This window comes from Scyliorhinus torazame, chromosome 2 (assembly GCF_047496885.1).
Source record: "Scyliorhinus torazame isolate Kashiwa2021f chromosome 2, sScyTor2.1, whole genome shotgun sequence".
NCBI classification, from domain to species: Eukaryota; Metazoa; Chordata; class Chondrichthyes; order Carcharhiniformes; family Scyliorhinidae; genus Scyliorhinus; species Scyliorhinus torazame.
Window position 1 is genome coordinate 81141941 of NC_092708.1, and position 27494 is coordinate 81169434.

The window sequence follows — 27494 nt, forward strand, 5'->3', positions numbered from 1 at the left end:
GCGGCACTGTGCTGTCATTCCAGGTGAGGGAAGGTTGTTTTACAGCTTTAACAGATTTTTGTTTTTTTGATTTGGGACGTTTCCCTTTTAAATTGGATTTGGGACATTTCCCTTTTAAATTGGTGCAGTCTGGGGCCTCTGACATCCTGACGCTCGGTATGTAGCACGTAGGAAGCGACTGCGCATGCTCAGATCGCTGTTCCTTTACCGATGGCCGTTTTCTTGACTGCGCATGCGCAGCATCTCGCGCATGCGCAAATGAAACTTCCGGTTCTGCGCACTGCTCGCGCAACTGTGCTAGCGTTATACCTTTAGCAAGATGGCCGCCGACCTCGACCCAGCCTTCTCTCAGGCCCGGGATTTTGGCTTCTGGGAATTCGGGCTCCGGGATCCCAGCCACGAGGTGAGTACTGCAGCTTTTCTTACCTTTATTTGCCGATTGGATTGCGTTTTCTTCACAGTACTTGGAGAATTTGTCCAGGACTGCCTGGTAATCGTACCTTTGCTGCCTCCTGAAGAACCTGAACCTTGTGAATATTTCTCTTGCCCTTGCACCGGCGATGGTGAGGAGAAATTCAATTTTTTCCCTATCATCCAGGTCTTGGAGTTCAGCTGCCACCAGGAACAATTCGAACATTTGCCGGAATCGCCGCCAGTTTTCGCGGAGATCGCCGTAGCACTGGAGCGGCTGCGGAACCGGGAGCTCTATCATTTTGCCTGGGCACTGCTGGTTGTCTGTGTACACTGAGGTATGCCGGCAGGTATCGATCCACTCCTGTACCATGTGGTGTTGGGTGCTCTGGTGCACAGATGAGCCAACACAGTTGTATGTGGTACAACTCTATTTTATTATAACTCTTATAATACAGTTCGTTCTGGATACTCTGCACGTGCTGTCTCCCTGAGTGTGTTTGGTAACAGATGTGTCCTGGTTCTCCTCTGCAGCTAATACTGACCACCGGGGGTCGTGTCTGTGCTTTTATATCTTTCTGTCATTGGTTGTGGTGTTGTGTGTTCTGATTTGTCTGTTGGTGTGTCTATCATGATGTGTGTGTTTGAATATCATGACACCAACATATACAATGTAACTACAAAAGCACTGGCATCAGATGAAGCATACAGGGTGTAGTGTTAATTAAATCAGTCCATAAGAGGGTCATTTAGGAGTCTGGTGACAGTGGGGAAGAAGCTGTTTTTGAGTCTGTTCGTGCGTGTTCTCAGACTTCTGTATCTCCTGCCAAATGGAAGAAGTTGGAAGAGTGAGTAAGCCGGGTGGGAGGGATCTTTGATTATACTGCCCGCTTTCCCCAGGCAGCGGGAGGTGTAGATGGAGTCAATGGATGAGAGGCAGGTTCGTGTGATGGACTGGGCGGTGTTCACGACTCTCTGAAGTTTCTTGCGGTCCTGGGCCGAGCAGTTGCCATACCAGGCTGTGATGCAGCCTGATAGGATGCTTTCTGTGGTGCATCTGTAAAAGTTGGTAAGAGTCAATGTGGACATGCCGAATTTCCTTAGTTTCCTGAGGAAGTATAGGCGCTGTTGTGCTTTCTTGGTGGTAGCGTCGACGTGGGTGGACCAGGACATATTTTTGGAGATGTGCACCCCTAGGAATTTGAAACTGCTAACCATCTCCACCTCGGCCCTGTTGATGCTGACAGGGGTGTGTGACAGGGGTAATTCCTGAAGTCAATTACCAGCTCTTTAGTTTTGCTGGCATTGAGGGAGAGATTGTTGTCGCTACACCACTCCACTAGGTTCTCTATCTCCCTCCTGTATTCGGACTCATCGTTATCCGAGATCCGGCCCACTATGGTCGTATCGTCAGCAAACTTGTAGATGGAGTTGGAACCAGGTTTTGCCACGCAGTCGTGTGTGTACAGGGAGTAGAGTAGGGGGCTAAGTACGCAGCCTTGCGGGGCGTCGGTGTTGAGGACTATTGTGGAGGAGGTGTTGTTGTTCATTCTTACTGATTGTGGTCTGTTGGTCAGAAAATTGAGGATCCAGTTGCAGAGTGGGGAGCCAAGTCCTAGGTTTTGGAGCTTTGATATGAGCTTGGCTGGGATTATGGTGTTGAAGGCGGAGCTGTCGTCAATAAATAGGAGGCTGATGTAGGAGTCCTTGTTTTCTAGATGCTCTAGGGATGAGTGTAGGGCCAGGGAAATGGTGTCTGATGTGGACCGGTTGCAGCGGTATGCGAATTGCAGTGGATCAAGGTGTTCTGGGAGTATGGAGGTGATGTGCTTCATGATCAACCTCTCGAAGCACTTCATTACGACTGAAGTCAGGGCCACTGGGTCGGTAGTCATTGAGGCACGTTGCCTGGTTCTTCTTTGGTACCGGTATGATGGTGGTCTTCTTGAAGCAGGTGGGGACCTCTGAGTGGAGTAGGGACAGGTTAATGATGTCCGTGAATACCTCTGCCAGCTGGTCTGCGCAGGCTCTGAGTGCACGACCAGGGATCCCATCTGGGCCTGTCACCTTCCGAGGGTTCACTTTCAGGAAGGCCAATCTGACTTCGGAAGCTGTGATGGTGGGTATGGGCTGCTGGGGCACTCGCCAGCGGATTGTTGGTTACCTGCTCGAACCGAGCATAGAATGCATTGAGTTCATTGGGGAGGGGTGCGCTGCTGCCAGAGATACTGTTCGGCTTCGCTTTGTAGCCCGTTATGTTGTTTAGCCCTTGCCACAACTGCCGAGAGTCTGTCTGTGACTCTAGCTTGGTTTGATATTCTCTCTTGGCATTCCGGATGGCTTTGCGGAGGTCGTACCTGGATTTCTTGTATAGGTCAGGGTCGTCTGCCTTGAACGCCTCAGATATGTCCTTCAGTAGGAGTCAATCTCGCGATTGAGCCATGGTTCCGGTTGGGGAACACACGTACTGCTTTCTTTGGCACGCAGTCGTCCACACATTTGCTGATGGTCTGTGACGGTGGTGGCATACTCATTGAAGTTGGTCGCTGAGTTCTTAAATATGGACCAGTCCACTGTCTCTAAGCAGTCACGTAAGAGCTCTTCTGATCTCTTCCATGAGACCTTTGATATCCACCTTCCCTGCAGCCCCCCCACCCCCAAGCCTTTCAAATTTCTTTGACCTACGTTCCAATCTGTCTCTGATCTCCCCGAACTCTGGCCTCCTAACATTTCCTCACTCCATATCCTAATCCCCAAACATTCCTGCCCCGGATTCAGATCTTTCTCCCTACCAGCCCAGCCTCCCTGGCTCTGCCCCAATTTTCACCTGTCCTCTATAGCCTTCCGAATCTTTCTTCCCCAGCTCCGGATTCTGATCGCCCAGTCCGGCTTCCGATCCTCCTCCTTACTAGCCTTCCTGATCACCCCAGTGCACACTGTTGCTAAAGGCCTACCTGCCCGGCAGCCAGCCAGTTTATCAATCTGGCTGGGTGCAGGCAAGAAATGGAGTGAAAAACTATGGTAAGTGGGTCCTTCCAAAGGATAAACCTGTTGTTCTGGTTTTCCCAACGTCAAACTAGCATCCCCTCTCCCTGCTCTCTCCTGCTCTCTCCTCCCCCCTGGGTTGATATCCAGCCCATTGTTTCTGCCTTTATCACTAACCCTGCAAGTAGGCCGAATTTTCCGGCCGGTTGAAAGGTGGAAGGATTCTCTAGTGCTGCCGGCAGCTAATCCCGCCGACGGGTTTCCCATTGAAAAGCACGGCTGGGAGGCCAGAGAATGCCGCCCCATGACACTCTGTTTTCTGTCAAAAATCTTTTACAATTAATCCTCTAGCTGCCATGGAGGTGGCTTTGGATGGCCCATCTTGCCAGTGGGCCAAATAAGACCCTGAAAAGAGTAGAATCCCTCATGCTGCCGCATGGGCTTTAACAATTGGCAGAAGAGATCCAAGCGGAGCAACAAGCATGGTAAGTTTCCCCACGCAGGCTGATGGCAGGTGGGAGGGGAAGAGGGACTCTGGGCATATTGGCAGTCCCTCTTTCCCTTCCTAAGGCACGATCAATTGGACAAAGACGATAGTTGAATCCAACTGAGGCTTTATTGCTATCAGATGTGTGGCCTCCCACAGCAGCTGGCGAAATGGCTGCTGGCTGGAGGACACGCATATTTATACCCCGCCTCCTGGGCGGAGCCAGCAGGCAGGGAATACCGGCGAACCTGCAGTACAGGTCCTACCGTACATCACCTAATACATGTGCGTGGTTTACCACATTCGCCCCCTGTTAAAAATTGCGTCCGGCGGGAGTGGTGGATAACTATATACAACAATGAGTTAATATTTACAAGATTTGAGCAAACAAATGTCCTTTGATGTCCGGTGGACCGATGCAGTAGTGTCGGCGATGTTGGTGCTGATCTGGTCGATGGTGACTCCGGGAGAGTGCCGAAATCCTCTTCATCGTCGGGCGTGGGCAGGAGGAGGATGGATGGTCCTGGGGGGGTGCTGTTGGGAGCAACAGGGGAGGGGAGGGTGGCGCCGGGGGCTGTGGGGGTGGAACCTGCTGGTGCCAGGTCCCTGAGGGAGATAGTATCCTGGCGGCCGCCAGGGAACGCCACGTAGGCGTACTGGGGGTTTGCGTGGAGCAAGTGCACCCTCTCCACCAACGGGTCCGCCTTGTGGAGTCGGACGTGCTTACGATGAAACCCGGTTTCCGGAGCTGCGAGCCAAGTCGGGAGCGACACCCCGGATGTGGACTTCCTGGGGAAGGCAGAAAGACGTTTTAGTTGCTGTGATATGAAGAGTCTAAAATTCTGTTCCTTTTTCACCAACACACATTTATTTCATTCCAACAGACTTTGCACAAAACTCTAACTACACATCACCTGACAGGCCACCTGAAGCCCCTTTACATATCAGTGTCAATTAATGGATACTTAACATAAATGAGACAACTAATTGCAATGTCTCTTAACCCATTACTTAACAATGGGGTGTATTGTTAGTGGCAGTGCAGAGTAATGAGCGAATGGAGTGGAATGCATCAGGGAGGACCTCCTGCCAGCGGGAGGCCGGGAGGTTCCTGGACCGTAGGGCCAGGTGGACGGCCCTCCATACCATCCCATTCTCCCTTTCTACCTTTCCGTTTCCCCGGGGGTTATAGCTTGCCGTTCTGCTGGGGGCGATACACCCGCTGAGCAGGAACTGGCGTAGCTCATCACTCATGAATGAGGATCCCCTCTCACTGTGGATGTAGGCGGGGAAACTGAACCGAGCAAAGATTGTGCCGAGGGCTTTAATGACGGGGCATGGGATGGCAAAGGGGAATCTGGTGTATTCGTCGATCACACTGAGAAAATATGTGTGACGGTCGGTGGAGGGGAGGGGGCCTTTGAAGTCCAGGCTGAGGCGTTCAAAGGGGCGGGAGGCCTTCACCAAGTGAGCGCGGTCCGGCCGGTAGAAGTGTGGCTTGCACTCTGCATAGACCTGGCAGTCTTTGGTGATTGTCCTTACTTCCTCGATGGAGTAGGGCAGATTTTGTGCCTTAATGAAGTGGTACAACCGTGTGACTCCTGGGTGACAAAGGCTGTCGTGCAGGGCCCGGAGTCGGTCTACCTGTGCGCTGGCACATGTACCTCGGGATAGGGTGTCTGGGGGCTCTTTGAGTTTGCCAGGGCGATAAATAATCTTCTAATTGTAGGTGGAGAGCTCAATCCTCCACCAAGGTTTTATCGTTCTTGATCTTGCCCCGCTGTATGTTGTTGAACATGAAGGCTACCGACCGTTGGTCAGTGAGGAGAGTGAATCTCCTGCCGGCCAGGTAATGCCTCCAATGCTGCACAGCTTCCACGATAGCTTGGGCCTCCTTATCGACGGATGTGTGCCGAATTTCAGAGGCATGGAGGGTGTGGGAAACGAATGCCACGGACCTGCGTGCCTGATTGACGATGGCGGCAAGGGCGACGTCTGATGCATCGCTTTCTACTTGGAAGGGCAGTGTCTCATCTACAGCGTGCATTGTGGCCTTGGCAATATCAGCTCTGATCCGGGCGAAGGCCTGTTGGGCCTCGGCCGTCAGGGGAAACTGGGTGGGCTGTATGAGTGGGCGGGCATTGTCCGCATAGTTTGGGACCCACTGAGCGTAGTACGAAAAGAACCCCAGGCAGCGTTTGAGGGCCTTGGGGCAGAGGGGGAGGGGGAGCTCCATGAGGGGGCACATGCGGTCGGGATCGGGCCCCAGAACTCCGTTCTGGACCACATAGCCGAGGATGGCTAAGCGGTTTGTGCTGAACACGCACTTCTCCTAGTTGTAAGTGAGCTTTTGGAGAGTAGCGGTGTGGAGACATTTAGCAAGATTGGCGTCGTGGTCCTACTGATCATGGCCGCAGATGGTGACGTTGTCTAGGTACGGAAAGGTGGCCCGCAACCCGTACCGGTTGACCATTCGGTCCATCTCCCTTTGGAAGACAGACCCCGTTTGTGACGCTGAAGGGGGCCCTAAGGAAGTGGTATAGGAAGCCGTCTGCCTCGAAGGCGGTGTATGTATGGTCCGATTTTACGGATGGGGAGCTGGTGGTAGGCGGATTTCGGGTCTACCGTTGAGAAGACCCGGTACTGTGCAATCTGGTTAACCATGTCAGATATGCGTGGGAGGGGGTACGCGTCGAGCTGCGTGTACCTGTTGATGGTCTGGCTGTAGTCCACAACCATTCGGTGTTTCTCCCCAGTTTTAACTACTACCACTTGAGCTCTCCAGGGGATGTTGCTGGCCTGGATGATGCCTTCCCGAAGCAGCCGCTGGACTTCAGACTTGATTGAAGGTCTTGTCCTGGGTGCTGTACCGTCTGCTCCTGGTGGCGACGGGTTTGCAATCTGGAGTTAGATTGACAAAGAGGGAAGGTGGGTCGACCTTTAGGGTCGCGAGGCCGCACACAGTAAGGGGTGGTTAGAGCCCGCCAAATTTCAGAGTTAGGCTCTGGTGGTTAAACTGGAAGTCCAGGTCGTGGATTAGTGCAGCACAGATGTTAGGGAGGACGTAGAGGCGGAAGCCTCTTAATTCTACGCCTTGGACTGTGAGCGAGACCGTACAGTACCCCCGGATCGCTACGCAATGGGATCCGGAACCTAGGGAGATTTCTTGGTTGGCGGGGTGTATCGTGAGGGAGCAGCGCCTTACCGTATGCGGGTGTACGAAGCTTTCGGTGTTCCCGGAGTCCAGCAGGCAGGAGGTTACATGTCCGTCGACTTTCACGCTGGTGGATGCGTTGGTCAGGTTATGCGGACGAGACTAGTCGATTGACATGGAGGCGAGTCTTGGTTGGTCGTCGGATAATGGGGCGGCTGGTAAGGGAGAGATGCCGGCCTCTGATTGGCTAGCAGCTCTCTGAGGTGGGACTTCCTGGGCGAAATTCTCCATTATCGGCGGAAAGTCCGCCGATCGGCGCAAAAAACGGCGCAAATCCCACTTGCGTCACGTCATAAAAATGGGCCGATAGTCTGCGGCCTGAAATGGGCTAGCAGCGACGTAACGGGATCCGCGCTTGCGCAGTGGTTCACGCCGTGCAGCGTCATACGCGCTGCACGGCGTGACGGCTCATAAGGCCGCGCAGCTCCCCCCCACCCGACCGGAACAGCCGACCGCAACACCTGACTTGATGGCTGGCCGTCGCTCAGCCCCGAGGTTCGAGTCACGCGATGTGGAGGCGCTCCTGGACGCGGTGGAGCAGAGGAGGGACGCCATGTATCCCGGGCACGGCCGCAGAGTTGCCCCACGCCACAGCCGGCGTCTGTGGAGGGAAGTGGCAGAGGCCGTCACCGCTGTGGCCCTGACACCACGGACAGGCACCCAGCGCCACAAGAAGGTGAACGGCCTCGTCCGAGCAGGCAGGGTGAGCCTCCCCATATTCCCCCCCCCCCCTCCCCCATATACCCCCCCTCCCCCATATTCCCCCCCTCCCCCATATTCCCCCCCCTCCCCCATATTCCCCCCCTCCCCCATATTCCCCCCCCCTCCCCCATATCCCCCCTCCCCCATATCCCCCCTCCCCCATATTCCCCCCCTCCCCCATATTCCCCCCCTCCCCCATATTCCCCCCCCCTCCCCCATATTCCCCCCCCTCCCCCATATTCCCCCCCCTCCCCCATATTCCCCCCCCCCTCCCCCATATTCCCCCCCCCTCCCCCATATTCCCCCCCCATCCCCCATATCCCCCTCCTCCCCCCTCCCCCCCCCCCCCATATCCCCAAGTGAATCCAGCCCTAACCTTAACCTCTGCAATGCACGCGCAACCGATGGCGTGCATTCATATACCTGCCTAACACTGTTGCCTTTTACCCCTGCCACCACCCCCCCCCCCCACAGGAGAAGCGCGCACACAACAATAGGGAGCATGTGAGGACTGGAGGAGGGCCCGCTGATGAGAGGCCACTGACCGTACACGAGGAAAGGGCCCTGGAACTGGCTGGCGGACCTGAGGACCGGGAGGTTGCTGATGCAGAGGTCGGGGGCCCACGAGCAAGTGAGCCATCAACAGCCCGTCCCCATATCCCCCCCTCCCCTATATCCCCCACCCCCGTATCACCTGATCACTGCCTGATGTCTAACCATGCATGCTTCATTGTGTATCGCAGGACCAAACGTCCAGGCACCCATCCCCGCAGATGCACACCGCCCGCAGGATGCCCCTCGGAGACCACAGGAGACGGAGAGACCCGCACCCTCCAGCATGCGACGCCCGCAGGATGCCCCTCGCACACCACGGGAGACGGAGAGACCCGCACCCTCCAGCATGCGACGCCCGCAGGATGCCCCTCGCGCACCACGGGAGACGGAGAGACCCGGACCCTCCAGCATGCGACGCCCGCAGGATGCCCCTCTGAGACCACAGGAGACGGAGAGACCCGCACCCTCCAGCATGCGACGCCCGCAGGATGCCCCTCGCACACCACGGGAGACGGAGAGACCCGGACCCTCCAGCATGCGACGCCCGCAGGATGCCCCTCGGAGACCACAGGAGACGGAGAGACCGGCACCCTCCAGCATGCGACGCCCGCAGGATGCCCCTCGGAGACCATAGGAGACGGAGAGACCTGGAGCAAAAGGGAGACGACACCCCCGTCACGTGCGGGAGCGACCACCCAGCGATGAGGGGGGCAGCCACAGGCCCCCGTCACATCCGAGCCAGGACACCACTACCCAGGACACCACTACCCAGGACACCCCTACCCAGGACACCCCTACCCGGGACAGCACTACCCAGGACACCCCTACCCGGGAAGACGAAATACCGGACAGTGACTCAGAGTGGATGGGTGGAGACGAACCCCCACCCCAAAGTGCCATGGAGTCAGAGTGGGACGAAGAGCACGACACAACGCCACTGCTGTCACCAACACCCTCCACCATCGCAGAAACACTCACCACGGTTGGGCACTTTAGTGATGAGGCGTCTGGTGCGCACAACACAGCCGTCCCGGTACAGCAGGTGGAGGTAGGAGCAGCAGAGGGACCGGGTGGTCGGAGGGCAGCCCAGGCCAAGCGAACATCTGCCGCCCAGATGGATCCCGGGTTCCTGCAGTTACCACACCCACACATAGATCCGATGCAACCACCGACCCCGGAGACGAGCGAATAGGGTGACGGGTGGCTTGCGGCGGCTGCGGTCGCAGGTGGAGGAGTCCACCCGCGTCCAGGAGCTGGGAGTGGTCCCGGTCATGCGTGCCACCCAGGCTGACACCGCACGGGTGGCGTCCGCGGTGGAGGCAATGGGTGCGACGGTGTCAGACATGGGGAACGGTTTGCGAGGCCTGGGGCCTTCCGTGCAGGCGGCGTCTGTGGCCCAGGAAATGGCTGCCCTCTCACAGGAGGCCATGAGCCAGTGCCAGCGCCAGATGGCAGAGGCGCTCAACGCCATAGCCCAGACTCAGCAGGCCATGGCCCAGTCTCAGCAGGTCATCGCTGAGGGCATCGGCGCCAGTGGCCATGTGCGAGCCGGCGTCGCACTGTCACAGACAGGGTTTGACAACCCCCTGGGCTCCATGGCTGCAAACCTGCAGACCCCTGTCGATACCAGCACGGGCCTCCAGGACTGGCAGCGCCAGATGTCGGGGGCGCGTCGGATGGCCAGCCCGTTCGCATCCCCCACCCATGTCGAGGCCTGGGGGCCATCGGGCACCCCGAGGGAGGAGGAGGTGGTGTGGTCCGTCCCGGCTCCCTCTGTAGGGGAGGTCCCGGTACACCGCGACACCTCGGACTCCCCCCCCCCCCCCCCCCCCCCCTTCCGTCCCAGGTGCATCGGGTGGGCAACGGGCAGGACTGGCTGGCAGCTCGCCATCCCAGTCTCCCGGGCCGCAGCCTGGCCCATCTAGGCCAGGACGCCCCAGGAAACGGCCGCCAAAGGGATCCAGTGTCAGAGGGCAGGAATCACAGGAGTCCACCTCCAGTTCTGCTGTACCGTCTGGGGAACCACGTAGACGTAGTCAAAGGGCCCGTAAGGCCTAACAATTAGACACTGAGTAAGTTGGCACGGGTGCAGGGCACAGATGAGTTTTGGGGGCTAGGGCACGTGCATGAACTCCTTTGGTTATTAAAGTCAATGTTACACCTACCGAAGCTGCCTTTGTGCTCTGTCCAAAGTGTGCGGGCGTGTCATGTACGTTGAGCGCAAGTGTGTGTGTGTGACGGGTGGTCTTACCTCAGCCCCAGGTGAGTCTGCCCCCTTCCCCCTGGGCCGCCATCAACATCCCCCGGGCAGAGGACGGGACCGTGCGCTGCAGTGTCACAGCCGCATGCAGGGATGGTCCGGGTGGATGGTGGTACTGTGGCCATGGGTCAGACATAGTCCAACGATGTAGAGCCAGGAGCTCATCGGAGGCGGGTTGTCATCATCCTCCATGGCCTGCGATAGACATGCGTCCACCCGCAACTGGGTGAGCCCGGCCCGTTGTGCCGCCGGTGGATCGGCAATTGGGGGGGGGGGGGGGGGGGTGGTGTGCATGCGGGTGGGGTGTGTGGGGTTGGGGAGGGGGGTGAGGGTGCTGGGTGGGTGGATGGGTGGGGGGTGTGGGTGGTCGGCTGTTGCCATGGTGTGCGGTTTGTGGCCATACTACCCGATTCCCACGCCCATCTAGTCAGTGAAGCGGGCGTCTATCAGTCTGTCCCGTGCCCGCTGGGCCAGCTGGTAACGGTGGACAGCCACCCGCCTGTGTCTACCCCGTCTGCCCTGACCATTGCCCCCATCCCCCTCATCTGGGGAGGACTGCGCCTCTTCCTGCTGCTCCTCCACTCCGCCCTCCTCTGCCTGCGCCACATTGCCCCTCTGCTGGGCTATGTTGTGCAGGACGCAGCACACCACAATGATGCGGCCGACCCTATCTGACCGATACTGGAGGGCGCCCCCAGAGAGGTCCAGGCACCTGAAACGCATCTTCAGCACGCCAAAGCACCTCTCGATCACTCCCCTTGTCGCTACATGGGCATCATTGTAGCGGTTCTCCGCCTCATTGCGTGGCCTCCATATAGGCGTCATCAGCCACGCCCAGCAACCAGCCCCTCAGCCGGGGATGGCGTCCCTCGTACATGCCGGGGATGGATGACCGCGACAACACGAATGAGTCGTGTACACTGCCTGGGTGACGGGCGCAGACGTGCAGGATCATCATGCGGTGGTCGCAGACCACCTGTACGTTCATCGAATAGGTCCCCTTCCTATTAGCGAACACGGCCCTGTTATCTGCAGGTGGCCGCACCGCGACGTGCATCCCATCGATCGCGCCCTGGACCATGGGGAAACCCGGCAACGGCAGAGAAGCCCACGGCCCGGGCATCTTGACATTTAAGGGGCATCTTGACAAATACATGAATACGGGGAAGCGGATGTAGCGGTGCGCCATGGCATAAAGGGCATCTGTCACTGCCCGGATGCACCGATGTCTGCGATATGCCGGACAGGTCCCCACTCGGTGCCTGGAATGACCCCGTTGCATAAAAGTTCAGGGCCACCGTAACCTTGACGGACACGGGGAGAGGGTGTTCCCCGCCAGTGCCACGCGGTGACAGGTGTGCCAGCAGGTGGCAGATGTGTGCCACGGTTTCCCGGCTCATCCGGAGTCTCCTCCTGCATTCCCGGTCCGTGAGGTCCTGGTATGACTGCCGGGGCCGGTACACACGGGGCGCCCTCGGGTGCCTCCGTTGCCGTGGGGCCGCGACGTCCTCCTCCCCCTCCTCGTCCTGTCGGTCAGGTGTCCCTCCAGCCTGGGCGGCTGCCGTCTGCCCCTCTGCGGCAGCCTGCGCCGCCTCTCTGGCACGCTCTTCCTCCTCCTCCTCCTCCTCCTCCTCATCCAGGGCAACATAGACATGAGCGGCTGCCACCACGGCGGCCAACATCGCTGGATGGTCTGAAAACATGACGGCCTGGTGGGGGGGGAGGGGAACGACGACATGTCGTCATTGCCCATATCCCCTCCTCCCCCCAGCCAGGTGGCATGGACCGCATGGGTCCAACTGTTGGAGGCTGGCACCTGGCCAGGTGGACCAACTAATTTGCCCTCCCATCACCCACCCCGGCACGGACCCCCTCCCCAACCCCCAACCTCCACCCCAGCACGGACCCCCCCCCCCCCCGCCCCAACCTCCACCCCGGCACGGACTCCACCCCCCAACCTCCACCCCGGCACGGACCCCCTCCCCAACCCCCAACCTCCACCCCAGCACGGACCCCCCCCCCCCCAACCTCCACCCCAGCACGGACCCCCCCCCCCCCCAACACGGACCCCACCCCCCAACCTCCACCCCCCAACCTCCACCCCGGCACGGACCCCCTCCCCAACCCCCAACCTCCACCCCAGCACGGACCCCCCCCCCCCAACCTCCACCCCGGCACGGACCCCCTCCCCAAACCCCAACCTCCACCCCAGCACGGACCCCCCACAACCCCCAACCTCCACCCCGGCACGGACTCCACCCCCCAACCTCCACCCCGGCACGGACCCCCTCCCCAACCCCCAACCTCCACCCCAGCACGGACCCCCCCCCCCCCCCAACCTCCACCCCGGCACGGACCCCACCCCCCAACCTCCACCTCCCAACCTCCACCCCGGCACGGACCCCCTCCCCAACCCCCAACCTCCACCCCGGCACGGACCCCCTCCCCAACCCCCAACCTCCACCCCAGCACGGACCCCCCCCCCCCCCCAACCTCCACCCCGGCACGGACCCCACCCCCCAACCTCCACCCCACAACCTCCACCCCGGCATGGACCTCCTCCCCAACCCCCAACCTCCCCCCCAGCACGGACCCCCCCCAACCCCCAACCTCCACCCCAGCACAGAACCCCCTCCCCCAACCTCCACCCCAGCACGGACCCCCCCCCCCAACCTCCACCCCAGCACGGACCCCCCCCCCCCAACCTCCACCCCAGCACGGACCCCCCCCCCCAACCTCCACCCCAGCACGGACCCCCCCCCAACCTCCACCCCAGCACGGACCCCCCCCCCCCCAACCTCCACCCCAGCACGGACCCAACCCCCAACCTCCACCCCAGCACGGACCCCCCCCCCCAACCTCCACCCCAGCACGGACCCCAACCCCCAACCTCCACCCCATCACGGACCCCCCCCGACCCCCAACCTCCACCCCAGCACGGACCCCCTCCCGGCACTCCCCCGGAGCCCAGCCTACTCTAACCCCCCCCCCCCCCCCCCCCGCCGCACGCACACACACACACACACACACACACACACACACACACACACACACACACAAGCCGAGACACACCTCTCCTCACGCAATCAGTCTGCGGCAACGCCATTTCCTGCCCAGAGCCAACCCCCCAGGCCGTCACTCACCTCCTCGCTGGTCGGCGTGAGCCTGGAGCACCGGGTCACGCCGATGAAAAGGAGGTTTAATTCACGTCGACGTGAACGGTCATCATGTCGACGGGACTTCGGCCCATCCGGAAGGGAGACTATCGGCAGGCCGAAAATCGGCTGCCTTGCGCAGACCCGTGACATTATCCGCGGCAGTGGCCCCATTAACGCCCCGCCGACTTTTCTCCCTTCGGAGACTTCGGTGGGGGCGGGATTCACGGCGGCCAACGGCCATTCTCCGACCCGGCGGGGGGTCGGAGAATGACGCCCCCTTTCTCTGATCAGCGGACGTCCTACTCCCTGTCCATTACTAGTTGTGGGGCAACCATTCGTCTCCTGGATGGGTTTCTCCTGATTTCTTTTCACCAGCAGGACAAGGACCACAGAACCCCATGAAATCTAGCCCCTATAATTTACATTTGTATTGACGCAAAATGCTTTTTAATGTTTTGTGAACCCATAACCCCAAGTCGTTTTGCTTTCCCACAGCAGTGAGGCAGCTGGGGTGACGGCGGCATTGTGGTAATGTCACTGGGCTAGCAATGGAGAGAGAGGCCCAGATGAGAACTCTGGGGACAAATCCCACCATGGCAGCTTGTGGTATTTGAATTAATAAATGAATCTGGAACTGTAAAATAGTCCCCGTAATGGTAACATGAAGCCACCATCGATTGGTGTAAAAGCCCATCTGGTTCACTAATGTCCTTTACATTTTCTATAGGAAAGGAAATCTGCCACTCTTACCTGCTGTGGCCTATATGGGCCTCCAGACCCACAGCAGTGTGGTTGACTTTTAACTGCATTCTGAAATGGCTCAACAAGCCACTCAGTACAATTAGAGATAGGTAATTACGTGTTGCCAATGGTGCCCGCATCCTACAAAAGAATAAGGACAAGCCTGTTTCATATTAAGGTGTAATTATTGTTTTTTTTAACTAAAATGCATAATTTCACATTCGCTGACATTGATTTCCATCTGTCACTTATTAGCTCATTCCTCTGAGTTATCAACTTCCTGTTTCAATTTGCTTTGATTTTCAAAGGAATTAACTATTCAAACAAATGACCAGTCTCCTCTTCGATTAAGAGTGGGGCAAAATGTGTATTTAGCACTGTGTAGCCAGTGCAGTACCAGTTGTCATATCCTCACCCAATCCCAAGTGACCTTACTCCTTCCCTCATTTTATTTCATCTTGACATAACCAAAATCTGTTTTTATTGTCCTTCACTTCTCTTATCTTTTCAACTCCGTATTTTTCTCTGCTATGTTGAAGCCATTTGTTTCAGTGCAGACGTGTCATTTTGGCGTTGAATCTCTTAATTCTCTGTCATGGCCTTAAATATCGTATTTTTGAAGAAGACCAGAAACGTTCTCTGACATGTGGGTTTAAAACATTACCTGTAAATCAAGAACACAAAAGAATAATAGGTTTACCAGCAGCAGAATAAGGAGCTTTCAGTAAATTGTACCAAATCTCTCCTCTTTTATAACCTAAATATCTTATATATGTATCATATAAAACAAGATTTAGCAGAACCAATAGAAATCTACCTTTCCATCCTAATTCTCAGAAAAGAATACCAACCGCACCATTTGAAGCATTTCGATTTCCCACCTCAGGCTTTGATTCCTCTGCGTGAGATTGCTCATTTGTGCCTTTTTGTGGGCAGTTTAGTGTCATAGTCATACACACTGAATGGGATGTATTAGGATTTAACCGATCCAGTTCACACAGATCCTTATGGTCAGCAGAGAGATGCTTTTAGCACCTCAGTTTTGGAGGAATTCTAAAACCCATCCCTGAGTTGTCAGTGTGTTAAACGCTGCCATGAAAAATTCCTAATAAATGGCTACTTCTATTCAAACATATTTTTCTGTATCAACATTTGCATGAAACCTCATGTAAAATGTCATTATTATCTTTTTGACTGCTTCACCTTTCCATGTCATTTACCAAGTTCCGAATACATATTTATTATATCTGCCATATTGCCAACATAAACAATACTAGAAGATTAGATCCTTAATTGAGAGCGTTGTTTCAAATTCCAGTCTCTGCTGTTATTGATACTCACACTTCATGTCAGGGAGTTGACTTTGATTTCTTACCTAGGATATTTATAAGGGATGAATTCCAATGCAGCTATGAGGGCTTTCATTCCTGAATTGTTGGAGCATGTTTTTCTGACACATCAATCATCTAAAGGAATTGATAGTATTTTTTAGTGAGCTGTTTAAAGGTCTCAATAAAGGAAAATAGCATAAACCATGAACAGGATTGGGTGTTTGATGATTACAGTTTCTAATGTATGACAACCTCTTTTACTCTATCCCATTTCATAAAAAGGTACTGATAATTGACCAGGATTTCACAGGCTTATGAGAGATGGGCTGGGAATGAATACTCTGGGATCTAAACTATATGGACAATTAACATCTTTTCTTCCAGTAGCACCAGTAGCATTTTATCTGTGGCAAGTGGACCCTCCACTGTGTGGGAAGATTGGTGAACCCTGGCAGCTTCCCTGTGGGCTCAGGATGTGGGGTCCATTGAATGGTCTAATGGGCAACTGCCTCCTGCCCTCACCAGCACCCATTTTCCTCAGCGAAGCCTACCTGACCAACCCTGGTGACCCCAGACCCCACTTACTGGTTGCAAAGGCAGTCTGCTCCCAGGGCATCCACTCTTCTGGGTGCTGCCCCTATAGTGGGCACCACTCCTGTTGCTGCTGCTGAACTGCATGCCCTCTGATTGGCTGGCAGGACTTGGGGCAGGTGCCTGTCCTTAAGGAACAGGAGTCCTGACGGGAATTATTCAGTGGCTCGTCAGCTGAAAAATGCGGCTGGGGAGTTTCCGAAATTGCCGAGGGGTGTTGCCCCCATCTTTTGGATCCGTCATCTGTCTCAGCTGTGCTGACAATATTCCACCCATAGTTTGGGAATCCTGACTTCACCGCAAGTGCTCTTATTCCAATGACTTGCATTAATAGACTCCCAAAATTGCACAGAATGCTGGTTCAGGCGAGAAAAGCTGTGCCTGATTAAACAGCACACAGAATGCTGGCAAGAGTCACACAGCAAGCTGGGTGGGGGGGCCTAAACATGCCGGCAAAGATGTGGTTCTGAAATCGGGGTGCCCTTTCCTGCTCCCAAAGTTACGTATAAGGCCCCGTCACCCCACCTCACCACCACAGAGATACCCAAGCATTGGGGCATCATTCCCACCCCCCACCCCCGTTCTGTCTTTGGAGCTCTCCCCTCTTTCCCACCCCCGTGCTGCTGTCATCGAGGTTCTCTCCTGTCCACCCCCCACTACACATAAAGGACCCCTCCTCCATGGAGGTGGATTCAGTGCCTCAGTCCTGTTTCAAAGCAAGTGTATATTGTTCAAACTGACAGCCACACGCATTTGTTTCAATATTGTCATGTTTGATTATCTTCTGTATGAATATAATAGAAACCTCAATTTCAATTGCAAACAATACAATCCATGAAAGCAGAAACAGGAAGTGAGTCAGACCATATGGTTTGAAAATAAAATTCAATGTTTGAATAATTGTTGATTTCTTGAACTCTATCTTGGAAAGCTTATAAAAATCACATGGTGTAGAATCAAACTTTCTTATGTCAATGTGATGGAGTTCTTTCATGATAAGAAGGTAATCTTGATTCTTATTCCAATAATACCTCATTGTTCTACCACACATGACAGAATCATAATACAAAAACATATTTAATACTATCATATGGCTAATAATTCTATACATATGGAACCATAGAAATACATAAGAATTTGCATATAGTGGGCGGCACGGTAGCGCAGTGATTAGCTCTGCTGCCTCACGGCACCGAGAACCCAGGTTCGATCCCAGCCCCGAGTCACTGTCCGGGAGTTTGCACATTCTCCCCGTGTCTGCGTGGATCTCACCCTCACAACCCAAAAGATGTGCAAGGTAAGTGGATTGACCACGCTAAATTGCCCCTTAATTGGAAAAAAAGAATTAGGCACTTTATATTCAAAAAAAAAAGAATGTGCATCCAGCAATCTGCTGAGCTCAACATTGTAAGTAGATGGGTGTTGGGGGTGGGGGAAGGAAGCTGCTATGAGAACATCTCCCTTAAATGGGTGAATTCCTTTCCTTTGCCATTACGTTCCAGAACCACCACCTGCTGCATGTGGCAGGAAACTTCGAGGTTCTGGGCGTTGTTTCCAATACCATGTTCAAGTGGCAAAAAGAAACAAATTCCAAATTAGATAGTGGGAGGTAGTGAAAGGGTGTTACCTAAATTTCTCCTTCATTTTCACCAGGATCCTACCCAATCATCTGTGCTCAATTGTTAATTTTGGTTTTCCTACGAGGTGCTTCTCCAATGGTTACAGTGTGGGGGAGGGGGGTGGTGGTGGGAGGCTGCTAGATTTCTACTGAGGACACTTGGGAACGCAATGGTGGAGCACCTCATGGGAGCCATGACCCTACAATCCTACAGAGCCCCGCTGCAGATAACATTATCTCAGTATTGACTGGGGAAGTCTTGCCCAGCTGGTTGGCATCTGTGCTGGTTCAGAGGCTGTTAGGGAAACAGGTGCACTATCACCTTGAGATAGACTCATGACAGTGACACAGACTGGGTGCTCATACTTCTCTGTGGGAGAACAGGAATGATATGATGCCCAGGTCCTGGATACGATGCTGTGGCAGCACTGATCATTATTGTCACAGACAGGCAGCATGGTAGCATTGTGGATAGCACAATTGCTTCACAGCTCCAGGGTCCCAGGTTCGATTCCCGGTTTGGGTCACTGTGCGGAGTCTGCACGTTCTCCCCGTGTGTGCGTGGGTTTCCTCCGGGTGCTCCGGTTTCCTCCCACAGTCCAAAAATGTGCAGGTTAGGTGGATTGGCCATGCTAAATTGCCCATAGTGTACAAAATTGCCCTTAGTGTTGGGTGGGTTACTGGGTTATGGGGTTAGGGTGGAGTGTGGACCTTGGGTGGGATGCTCTTTCTAAGAGCCGGTGCAGACTCGATGGGCCGAATGGCCTCCTTCTGCACTGTAGATTCTACGATATTTCTCTGCAATTGGGAGGCAATGACTGAAGAGGAGTCATACGGACTAGAAACATTAACTCTGCTTCTCTCTCCACAGATGCTGTCAGACCTGCGTTTTTCCAGCATTTTGTTTTTATTTCAGATTTCCAATATTCGCAGTATTTTTGTTTTTATCATCATGGAATAGTTAACTTCCTCCTCCTGGTGATCTCCTTGATGGGGGAACCATCCTCCATTACATTTGCTTTCTATCTTTATTCTTCTAAAGATAAATCAGCTCACAGCAGCAATGTGGACCTTCCTTTAAATGGCCTCACTGACACCCTATTCCAACCAGCTCGCACAAATTGGAGAGCTGCCAATTAATGGTGCAAAGTGGGCAGGCAGTTTGTCACATGTATTGAAATGAGGCAGGGTACAATTTTGCTTTGCCTCTTGCTTCCACCATCAGTCGCTCACCAATTGTACAGCAGTAGTGACAATAGGTTTCTTAGCAGTGGTCCACAATTAACCCATTAGACCTAAAGGCTGACAAGTCCCCATGATCGGATGGCCTGTATTCTATAAAAGAAGTATCTGAGGAGATAGTAGATGAATTGGTTATAATCTTCCAAAATTGCTTAGGTTCTGGAAGGGTGCAATTGGACGGAAAATAGCAAATGTAACTCTTTTATTCAAGCAAGGAAGGAAACCGAAAGCAGGAAATTGCAGTTCAGTTAGCCTAACATCTATCATCGGACAATTTCTAGAATCCTTTAATGAGAAGGCTATAGCAGGAAACTTACAAACTGCAGAGTCAAAATGGCTTTGTGAAAGGGAAATCATGTTTAATTTATTGGAGATGTTTGAGGAAGTAACAAGCAAGGTGGATAAAGGGGAACCTATAGATGTGGTGTACTTAGATTTCCAAAAGGTACAATATCAAAGGTTACTATACAAGATGAGAGATCATGGTGTAGGGGTAACATATTAGCATGGATACAGGATTGTATAGCTAACAGGAAGCAGAGTATATGGATAAGTGAATGGCTTTTGGATCTGAGCATGACCTCTTAACCCTCAAGTTTTGTAGGTTGCCTGCAGATATAATTGTGGGAAAATTCCAAAAGGAAATTGGTTGAGCATTTGAAGGGAAGGCAGTTGTAGTGGTATGTGGAAAGAGTTGGGCAGTGGAACTAGCTAAATTGTTCCTGCAGTGAGTCAACATGGAGTCAGTGGGACAAATGGCTTCCTTCCACGACCGTTCTTGAGACGACTCTCTGGCTGCGTTATGCCCGGCACAAATACCACTGTCAGGAGAATTCCGGGAGAGGCCCAAAACAGGATTTGCGCCCGGTGCAAAGCAGTTTCCGATGCTTCCGACTGCAATGGTCATGTTTTTTTTTAAAGTAAGTCTGTTTTGCAGGTCCAGGGGGTTCTTTGCAGCCAGAAGGTGAAATGAACAAAGGAATGTGCTTTTCAGTCTGGGCTAATGAACTATGATTTGACTGGGAAAGTCCCTGGGGAGTTAATGAGCTGCGCAGTCTGCAGAGATAATTTGTTTTCCATCTTGGGGAGATGAAGTAATTGCTGGGGGAAGCCAGGGAATGAAGAGAGACAGTTTGAAAGCTGTGGAAAGAGGCAGTTTCTGGAGAAAGCTGTGGAGAGAGGCAATTTTTGGAAAAAGCTGTGGAGAGAGGCAATTTTTGGAAAAAGCTGTGGAGAGAGGCAGTTTTGTGGAGAAACTTTGGAGAGAGGAATTGAATTCTGAGATGCCTGATGCTGAGCCCACAATTCTCCCACAGTAAGATGGATTGAGATCTGTATGTTTCTTTTCTTGCTGTTTAATGTGAAATTGAGTAGTTGTGTTTAAGCGTAATTGTCAGCTCTTACTTTTGGGTGTGAAGTTTAAAGGTTTAATATTGTATCCATAATAAAGTTTTGTTTTAAAAATAACCAAATCCTAATTCTTCATGCATTCTCTCCTGGGGCTAATCATTCTTCCCACACAGCCTTACAAATAAATTAAAATATTTTGGTTTCGGCCCAGTATCCTAGCCACTGTTGGGGTCTTGTCTGGGATCGTAATCGTCCCACATCACACTTGCGGCATGAATCATCCCTGGCTCCAAAAGAATTGATAAGTTTGGGGGATAGTGACCTGGATCGCACCGATTGACCCAGCAGGAATCACACCTCGTTTCCCACTGGCGACCACACTTGGAATTTTTTTAAAAAATTAAGTATATCCAATTCTTTTTTTCAATTAAGGGGCAAATTAGCATGTCCAATTCACCTACCCTGCACATCTTTGGGTTGTGGGGGTGAGGCCCATGCAGGCACGGGGAGAATGTGCAAACACCACACGGACAGTGACCGGAGCTGGAATCGAATCCGGGTCCTCGGCACCATGAGGCAGCAGTGCTAACCACTGCACCAACATGCCACCCCCACGCTTGGAAATCTTTTGGCAGAATTGTGCCCTCTATGTTTCTACAGTGAGGAAACCCAAAATTCAGAGACAGTTCCCAAATTTTCTATTCTGGACCACATTCACAGAGCCAGGAGCTCTCCCGGTTCAGCCAGCCTGCTGGTTGGACTTTTGGTTTGCAGGGGGGAGAAGCAAGATACGGGAAGTTGGAGCAAGTGACCACAATGAGCACAGAAGATGCCATTTACAGAAGCGGGCTGGGTGCAAGGCCTGCCTCAGTATTCTAGCACTGTGTTTAAATTAGGGGAATAATTCCTTCATATCCCACCCTCACCCCCACACACTCCCTATGCCCCATCCATACAATTTTGCCAACCCATACTCCCTTTACCCACCCCCATGACCACTCATACACCCTCTGCTAGATCATTTCCCTCAATCCACGCCCCATGGCCCCACATTCAGTATCCCAACTTAGTACCAACTCATGCCACCTTCTACATCCCATCCACCACCTTTTGTCCTTATCCCTTCCATGTCAACTCATCTAGTATTCTTTGGCAGCTTGACAGTTCCCAGACTACATGATAATTAATTGACAGCTGCTTGACAGCTTGACCGTTCTTATGAATTTGTGTGTAAAAGTCAATAATTATGTTTATTTCTAATGATTTCAAAAGGTGCCTTATTATAGAATTTACAGTGCAGAAGGAGGCCATTCGGCCAATCGAGTCTGCACCGGCTCTTGGAAAGAGCACCCTACCCAAGCCCACACCCCCACCCTATCCCCATGACCCAGTAACCGCACCCAACACTAAGGGCAATTTTGGACACTAAGGGCAATTTAGCGTGGCCAATCCACCTAACCTGCACATCTTTGGACTGTGGGAGGAAACCAGAGCACCCGGAGGAAACCCACGCACACACGGGAAGAACGTGCAGACTCCGCACGGACAGTGACCCAAGCCGGGAATCAGACCTGGGACCCTGGAGCTGTGAAGCAATTGTGCTAACCACTATGCAGCCCTATCTACCCCAAAGGGAACATTACCTCTCCCACAGGCTGCCGTACCTCTCCCAAAGGGTGCCCTGCTTCTCCAAAAGGTGTCTTGGGGTCCTATCCAAACGGGTACCTTCCCTCTTCAAAGGGATACCCTTGTTATCCAAAGATCACGAAGTTCAGCCAACCTCTTACCTGGTCTTGATCTATGCAGTCTGGGATTCGCACAGCTCCAGTTCAAAAATACCACTTCAGTGGAGGCTGCTGGTAATTTAAGTGGCCAGCTGCCTCATGTACCGCGCATGATTAAACCCTGGCCTGATTCCAGTTCTGCCCCAGGGGTGGGGCTGAGACATTTTGTCCATTTTCAGGTTATGCCGAGACATCTTAAAATTTAAGCCAGGCCATGCAGGACTGAAAACGGGGAGCATTTATTCACACATGGGTCGGTAGAAATCTAGAATTTACGTTGTCCAAAAGCTTTTGTCAGGTAAGGGTATCAGGAGGTTCTGGAGCAAGTGGAAGTTTGAAATACAGATCAGCCATGAACAAATTGAATGGCAGAACAGGCCCAAGAAGCCAAATATCACTCTTTATCCAACCACAATTTCAATCTGTTCTTATTTATATAGTGAATCCTCAGATAGTCTCCATCACCTGCATACAGTTAAATACAATTAACATATGATTAACAATCGGGCAGAGGGGATTATAACTCTGTCACCTAGCGGGAGCAAAGCAACCTTCTTTGCCTCTGGACTTGCCTGACTGCTACCCTTACACTAGAGATCATTCCCTTGGATCCCTTGTGGCCCCTTGATGATCAAAATATCACTCCCGTCTTTCATTCTTTGTTGTTGCTGTCAGGTTTGAATGAGAATCCATCCTACTGAATTGAAATGCTGCTTAGCCATTTAAAGCTGACTCGTCACTAGGCCTCTCTCCTGACTGGCTGCTAGCTAGCCGATTATACCCAGGAACAAATATCATCCTCGGGCTGTCTGAAATTACAAGAATTCCATCAGTCATTGCAAAAATAGTTCATTTTAAAATGGGCATAACAAATTGCAAACAGGCCTGATAAGATACCCATAATATTATGAGGGACTCCAGACGGTTTCCAGTTTGAAAAAATTCACATGGTTATTTAAGATGAGTTTTTTGTGTACAGGCGCAATGTTGTCTCTTTCTTTCACTGTCACCTGACATTCCACTGTCAGGGTTTGTGTTGCTCTCTGAACCACTTAATTGAGCTTATAGCCATGAGGGCCTATCCCGCAGAGGGTGCATTACAGGCATGGAGTTTGTGATTTTGCAGGCCATTAACATTTTCCAGGATGCACTACTTGAGTGTAAAGCTCCCTGTGGGGTGGTGGAATGTAACTTATTGTCTAAATCTAACAACTGCAAGCAAAAAATAAAAACCATTGAAGATGAATTGTGATGAGCTGTCTCACACTTCATAATAATATGCAAATTTCATTCTAGGCACAAGAAGAGCTCCCGAGGAAGAAGGCTGGTCAATCCGCCCTGGACACATTCATCAGGACGTTGATCATTCTCTGCACAGCAATAGCGGTTGTTCTGTCAGTGATTTCCGTGTGCTCTAGGCACTGGCTGGTTGCAGACCGGAAGCTATTTGGACTTTGGTATTTTTGTACTTTGGAGCATGACCGCAAGCCTCAATGTACAACAGATTTCAGTGGTGCTGAAGTTGATGGGTTATACACCGCTCTTGTTTTTGTCAGGATCATCGCCACTTTTGCTGTGGTGCTGGCAATGTTTGGTCTGGAGATGCTCATCACCTCTCAGATATGTGTGGATGCCTATTCCAGGCGCAAGTGGGCGTATGGCTCAGGGCTGATTCTCCTGGCTTTCTTCATGACATCTGTTGTTGTGCTGGTCTTTGCCATTGTGCTGTGGAACTTTATTACCCTCACAGGCATCAGTTTAACATACTGGAGCGAGCTCATTGCAGCTTTTCTTTTTTTCCTCAATAGTATTAGTGGTCTTCACATGTGCAGCATGACAACCTCAGATAATTCAGTAGACCAGGCTTGATGCTTTTTCTTCCACTAGCTCTTCATTTATGTAAAATAATTTGGTCTTGGAGACTGTATATGTGAAGTGTGGGTATTCTAAGGATCTCAAACCTCTAATGGGTATTGTTATCATTGGCAGTTATTAGAATCTCAGTGAAAATGCCCTCTACTTTGTAATGCAGTTTTATGTTCTATTTTTCAATAGGTTTAAAACGATCAACGATTCTGATGCAGAATTGGAAAACATCATAGTACCTAATTATGTGTGCTATTTTGTACTGGTGGCGGGGTTAAGGAATAACTTCACCTGTCGTTTAGAATCTCACTGACATTAATTTCTGGAAACATTGCAGTGTTTTTATAAAAGTAACCATTTGGCTGCTTGTACCCAAACCTAGATGATCCACTATAATGGTGTGGCAGAGGGGAGGCGAAACATTACTGTCTTCATATTCACAAAATTCAAAAGTGCCTTGGCTTAAGAATAAGAGCGGCACAGTTCAGTTTTGTTAATGTGATCAGTTCTGAATTAAATGGCAACTGGCTTACGACACTGGATTTTACCCCTTTGGGATTTGGATTTAAATGTGACAAAGGCTTCTGGGTGAAAGTCTCCCATGCTTTTACTGCAAACACTCTGATTAATGTGTAAACTCTTGAAGCGATTTTGGTGGGAATAGGCTCAGATCATAAAACTGTCTGGTAGTCAGCATTGAATTGGCTGAAGACTTGGGCCAAATGGCCTCCTTCCGCATTGTAATTTCTATGAAGTTTGATTATTGATTGATATGAGAATTTGATGAATGAATATTGAAGCAATGCAGGTGCTCATCCAAGATTGTGTTGAGGCATATTGTTGGAACAGAACAGAGGGAACTCTGCTCTGCATCTCACCTGACATGCAATGCTTGATACTGATGCTGAACAGGGGCATTTTATCATATTGTGCTGTCAGTGGGGAATGATTCCTGGTGGACATTCAGATATGCATTGCTCTATATGGTTGGGAAATCGAGGTGGACGACCAGTATCTGAGTTTTTCAAGCGTTCTGACACAGGAAGAGCAGTGAAGATGCATAAAATTATTCCTATGACGCCCACTCTAAGGGGCAAAAAAAATGATGGTTGCAATAATGTGAGGAAGAAATAATGCTACGGGAGGAATTCTGCAGCAATTTTCTTGGCCCTCCGTCGTCAATGGTGATTTACATTCCTCACCTGCGCCACTGTCGGAGAATTGCAATGGGGGTCGACTTTTTGGTGGGACAGGAAAATCCTGCTGACAGGAAGGACTGGAGCATTCCGTCCAAATGCTTTTAATTAATTGGAATTCATCAGTGTAGTTTATGGCCAAGACGATGCAAATTTAGCAGGAATGCTGATAACTATAAACTGAACTGCTATTGTACAGTTTGTAATTTGATTTCTCCCCATCACCTCCTGGAAATTCTTGATTTGATGAGACATATTTGATGAGAGGCTGCTGCGTGAAGAAAGCAAAAACAATAAGTTTTAATAAGCAGCACAGCTGGCAACAGACACAAAGTGACATTTATTAGTTCATGCAATAACTAAGAACTAAACAAATTCACATGGAAAGGCCATCGTGACAATTTTCAGTTTTTTATACAAGAAAAATAATTGTTTAAAAAGCAAGTGATCGCATTCAAGACTTGCAATATAATATTGTACTTAAATAAGCAGCTTCTGAATCAAATTAAACCTCTTTGAGGCAGTTATTGTGTTAATGTGATTTTTAAGGAGGGTAAAGTGGAATAGGCACATTATTCTCATGCAATATAATTATTTCAAATGATAAGCATTTATGAAATTTTCATGTTAGATAACTTGCTTGTTTTATATTGCTGTTACTTTTGCAAAGCAATGGAAGTGCCATTTAAGAAAAATTTTACTTTATCCAGACAACTGGACAGTATTATCCATTTTAAAATCAGAAACAGATCTAACCCATCAAATGCACTGAGGAAGGCCTTAAAATATTTTAATAATGCTGTGCACCAAGACCTTTGTTGTCAATGGTTCCGTGCAAAATTAATATTTCTGTAGTCTCTCAATGAAATTATAGCTGTACCTTTCCTGACCAAACTTATTCCATTTTTGCTTGGATTTAAACTAAATTAACAGATATACTGAATTATTTCTATTGTACTTAAAACCATTCACAAAATGATTCAAGTTATTATATTGATTTGTGTTGGTGGAAGTGAATTTCCATTATTGTGAAACCCAATCTATATTGTTTTCATTTTTTTTCTTTTCTGAAATGTAAGTTTTTTAATGTAAAAAAACCAAAAAAAAAACAACTTAATTTAGATGCGCTGTGCACTTTTCAGATACTATTAGTTCAGTTTCTGCCTGATCAAACTTGCATAATGACAAAATTTGGCTTCCAATGCTTATTATAATGGGCTATTTGATGCTGCATATTCAAACTTAAACATATGCCACAGTCCTGAAAACGGGTTGTCAAATTCGCCATATTGTTTTGTTCTGTTTGTAATTGCAAATTAAAAATGTCTTCCATATGACATACCAGTGTGGTTGTATAATTACTTTTCAATCAAACAGATGTCAGATTATAGATAAAATCCCAATGGTTTGCTTTAGGGCCTCATTTCATTGGGCCTTAATTTCCTAATGCAAGTCATCTAAAGGCATCTACCTTTGGTTAGACTTGCACATTTAAGTTTTACATTTTTTTCTGTCGCAAGTTGCTGAAAATACAAACTGATAACATTGTAGCAAGAAAAAGAAGCATCTGGAATCTGAGTGATTTCCTCAATCTGATTGAAAGATTGTGACATGAACAGTGCAAAGACAGAGAAGGAAATATAGAGTGGGTGCCTGTAACATCGAATCATCGAATCAAGTACAGAAAGAGAAGTAAAGAGAGGAAAATATTGCATTAAGAGTGGGGGAAGAGATAGAAAGGAAGCGTAAAAACAAAATATTTAAAAAAATTTCCAACAACAATTGAAACCTGAAGAAACCTCCATTTACAATGGTAGTAGTTAATTTCCAACATAAAAATGGGTGTTTGCCAATAATTAATATTTATCATATTGTTAAAAGGGTACTTGAACAAAGAACATTACAGCACAGAAAGAGGCCCTTTGCCCGACTGCGCCGATCCAGATATATTCTAGGCTGCTGTGAGGCAAGGGAGGAGATTGGAGGGGCTCTAACGCAAATTT

At 51.1% G+C, this 27494-nt stretch overlaps 1 protein-coding gene across 3 annotated transcripts in view; it reads left to right on the forward strand.

Annotated features, from left to right (window-relative positions):
- The window catches only part of tmem37 (transmembrane protein 37), a 90682-nt gene extending 63852 nt beyond the window's left edge, over nucleotides 1-26830 (forward strand). For 2 of the 3 annotated variants that reach the window (XM_072473169.1, XM_072473171.1), the window contains exon 2: nucleotides 23726-26830. In XM_072473169.1, the coding sequence (XP_072329270.1) occupies nucleotides 23726-24298 (573 nt within the window). In that variant the 3' untranslated portion in view covers nucleotides 24299-26830. Of the gene's footprint in view, nucleotides 1-19881; nucleotides 20216-23725 lie in introns of those variants that run through there. The other variant, XM_072473170.1, reaches the window with a different exon arrangement.
- Nucleotides 26831-27494: the final 664 nt, after the last annotated feature.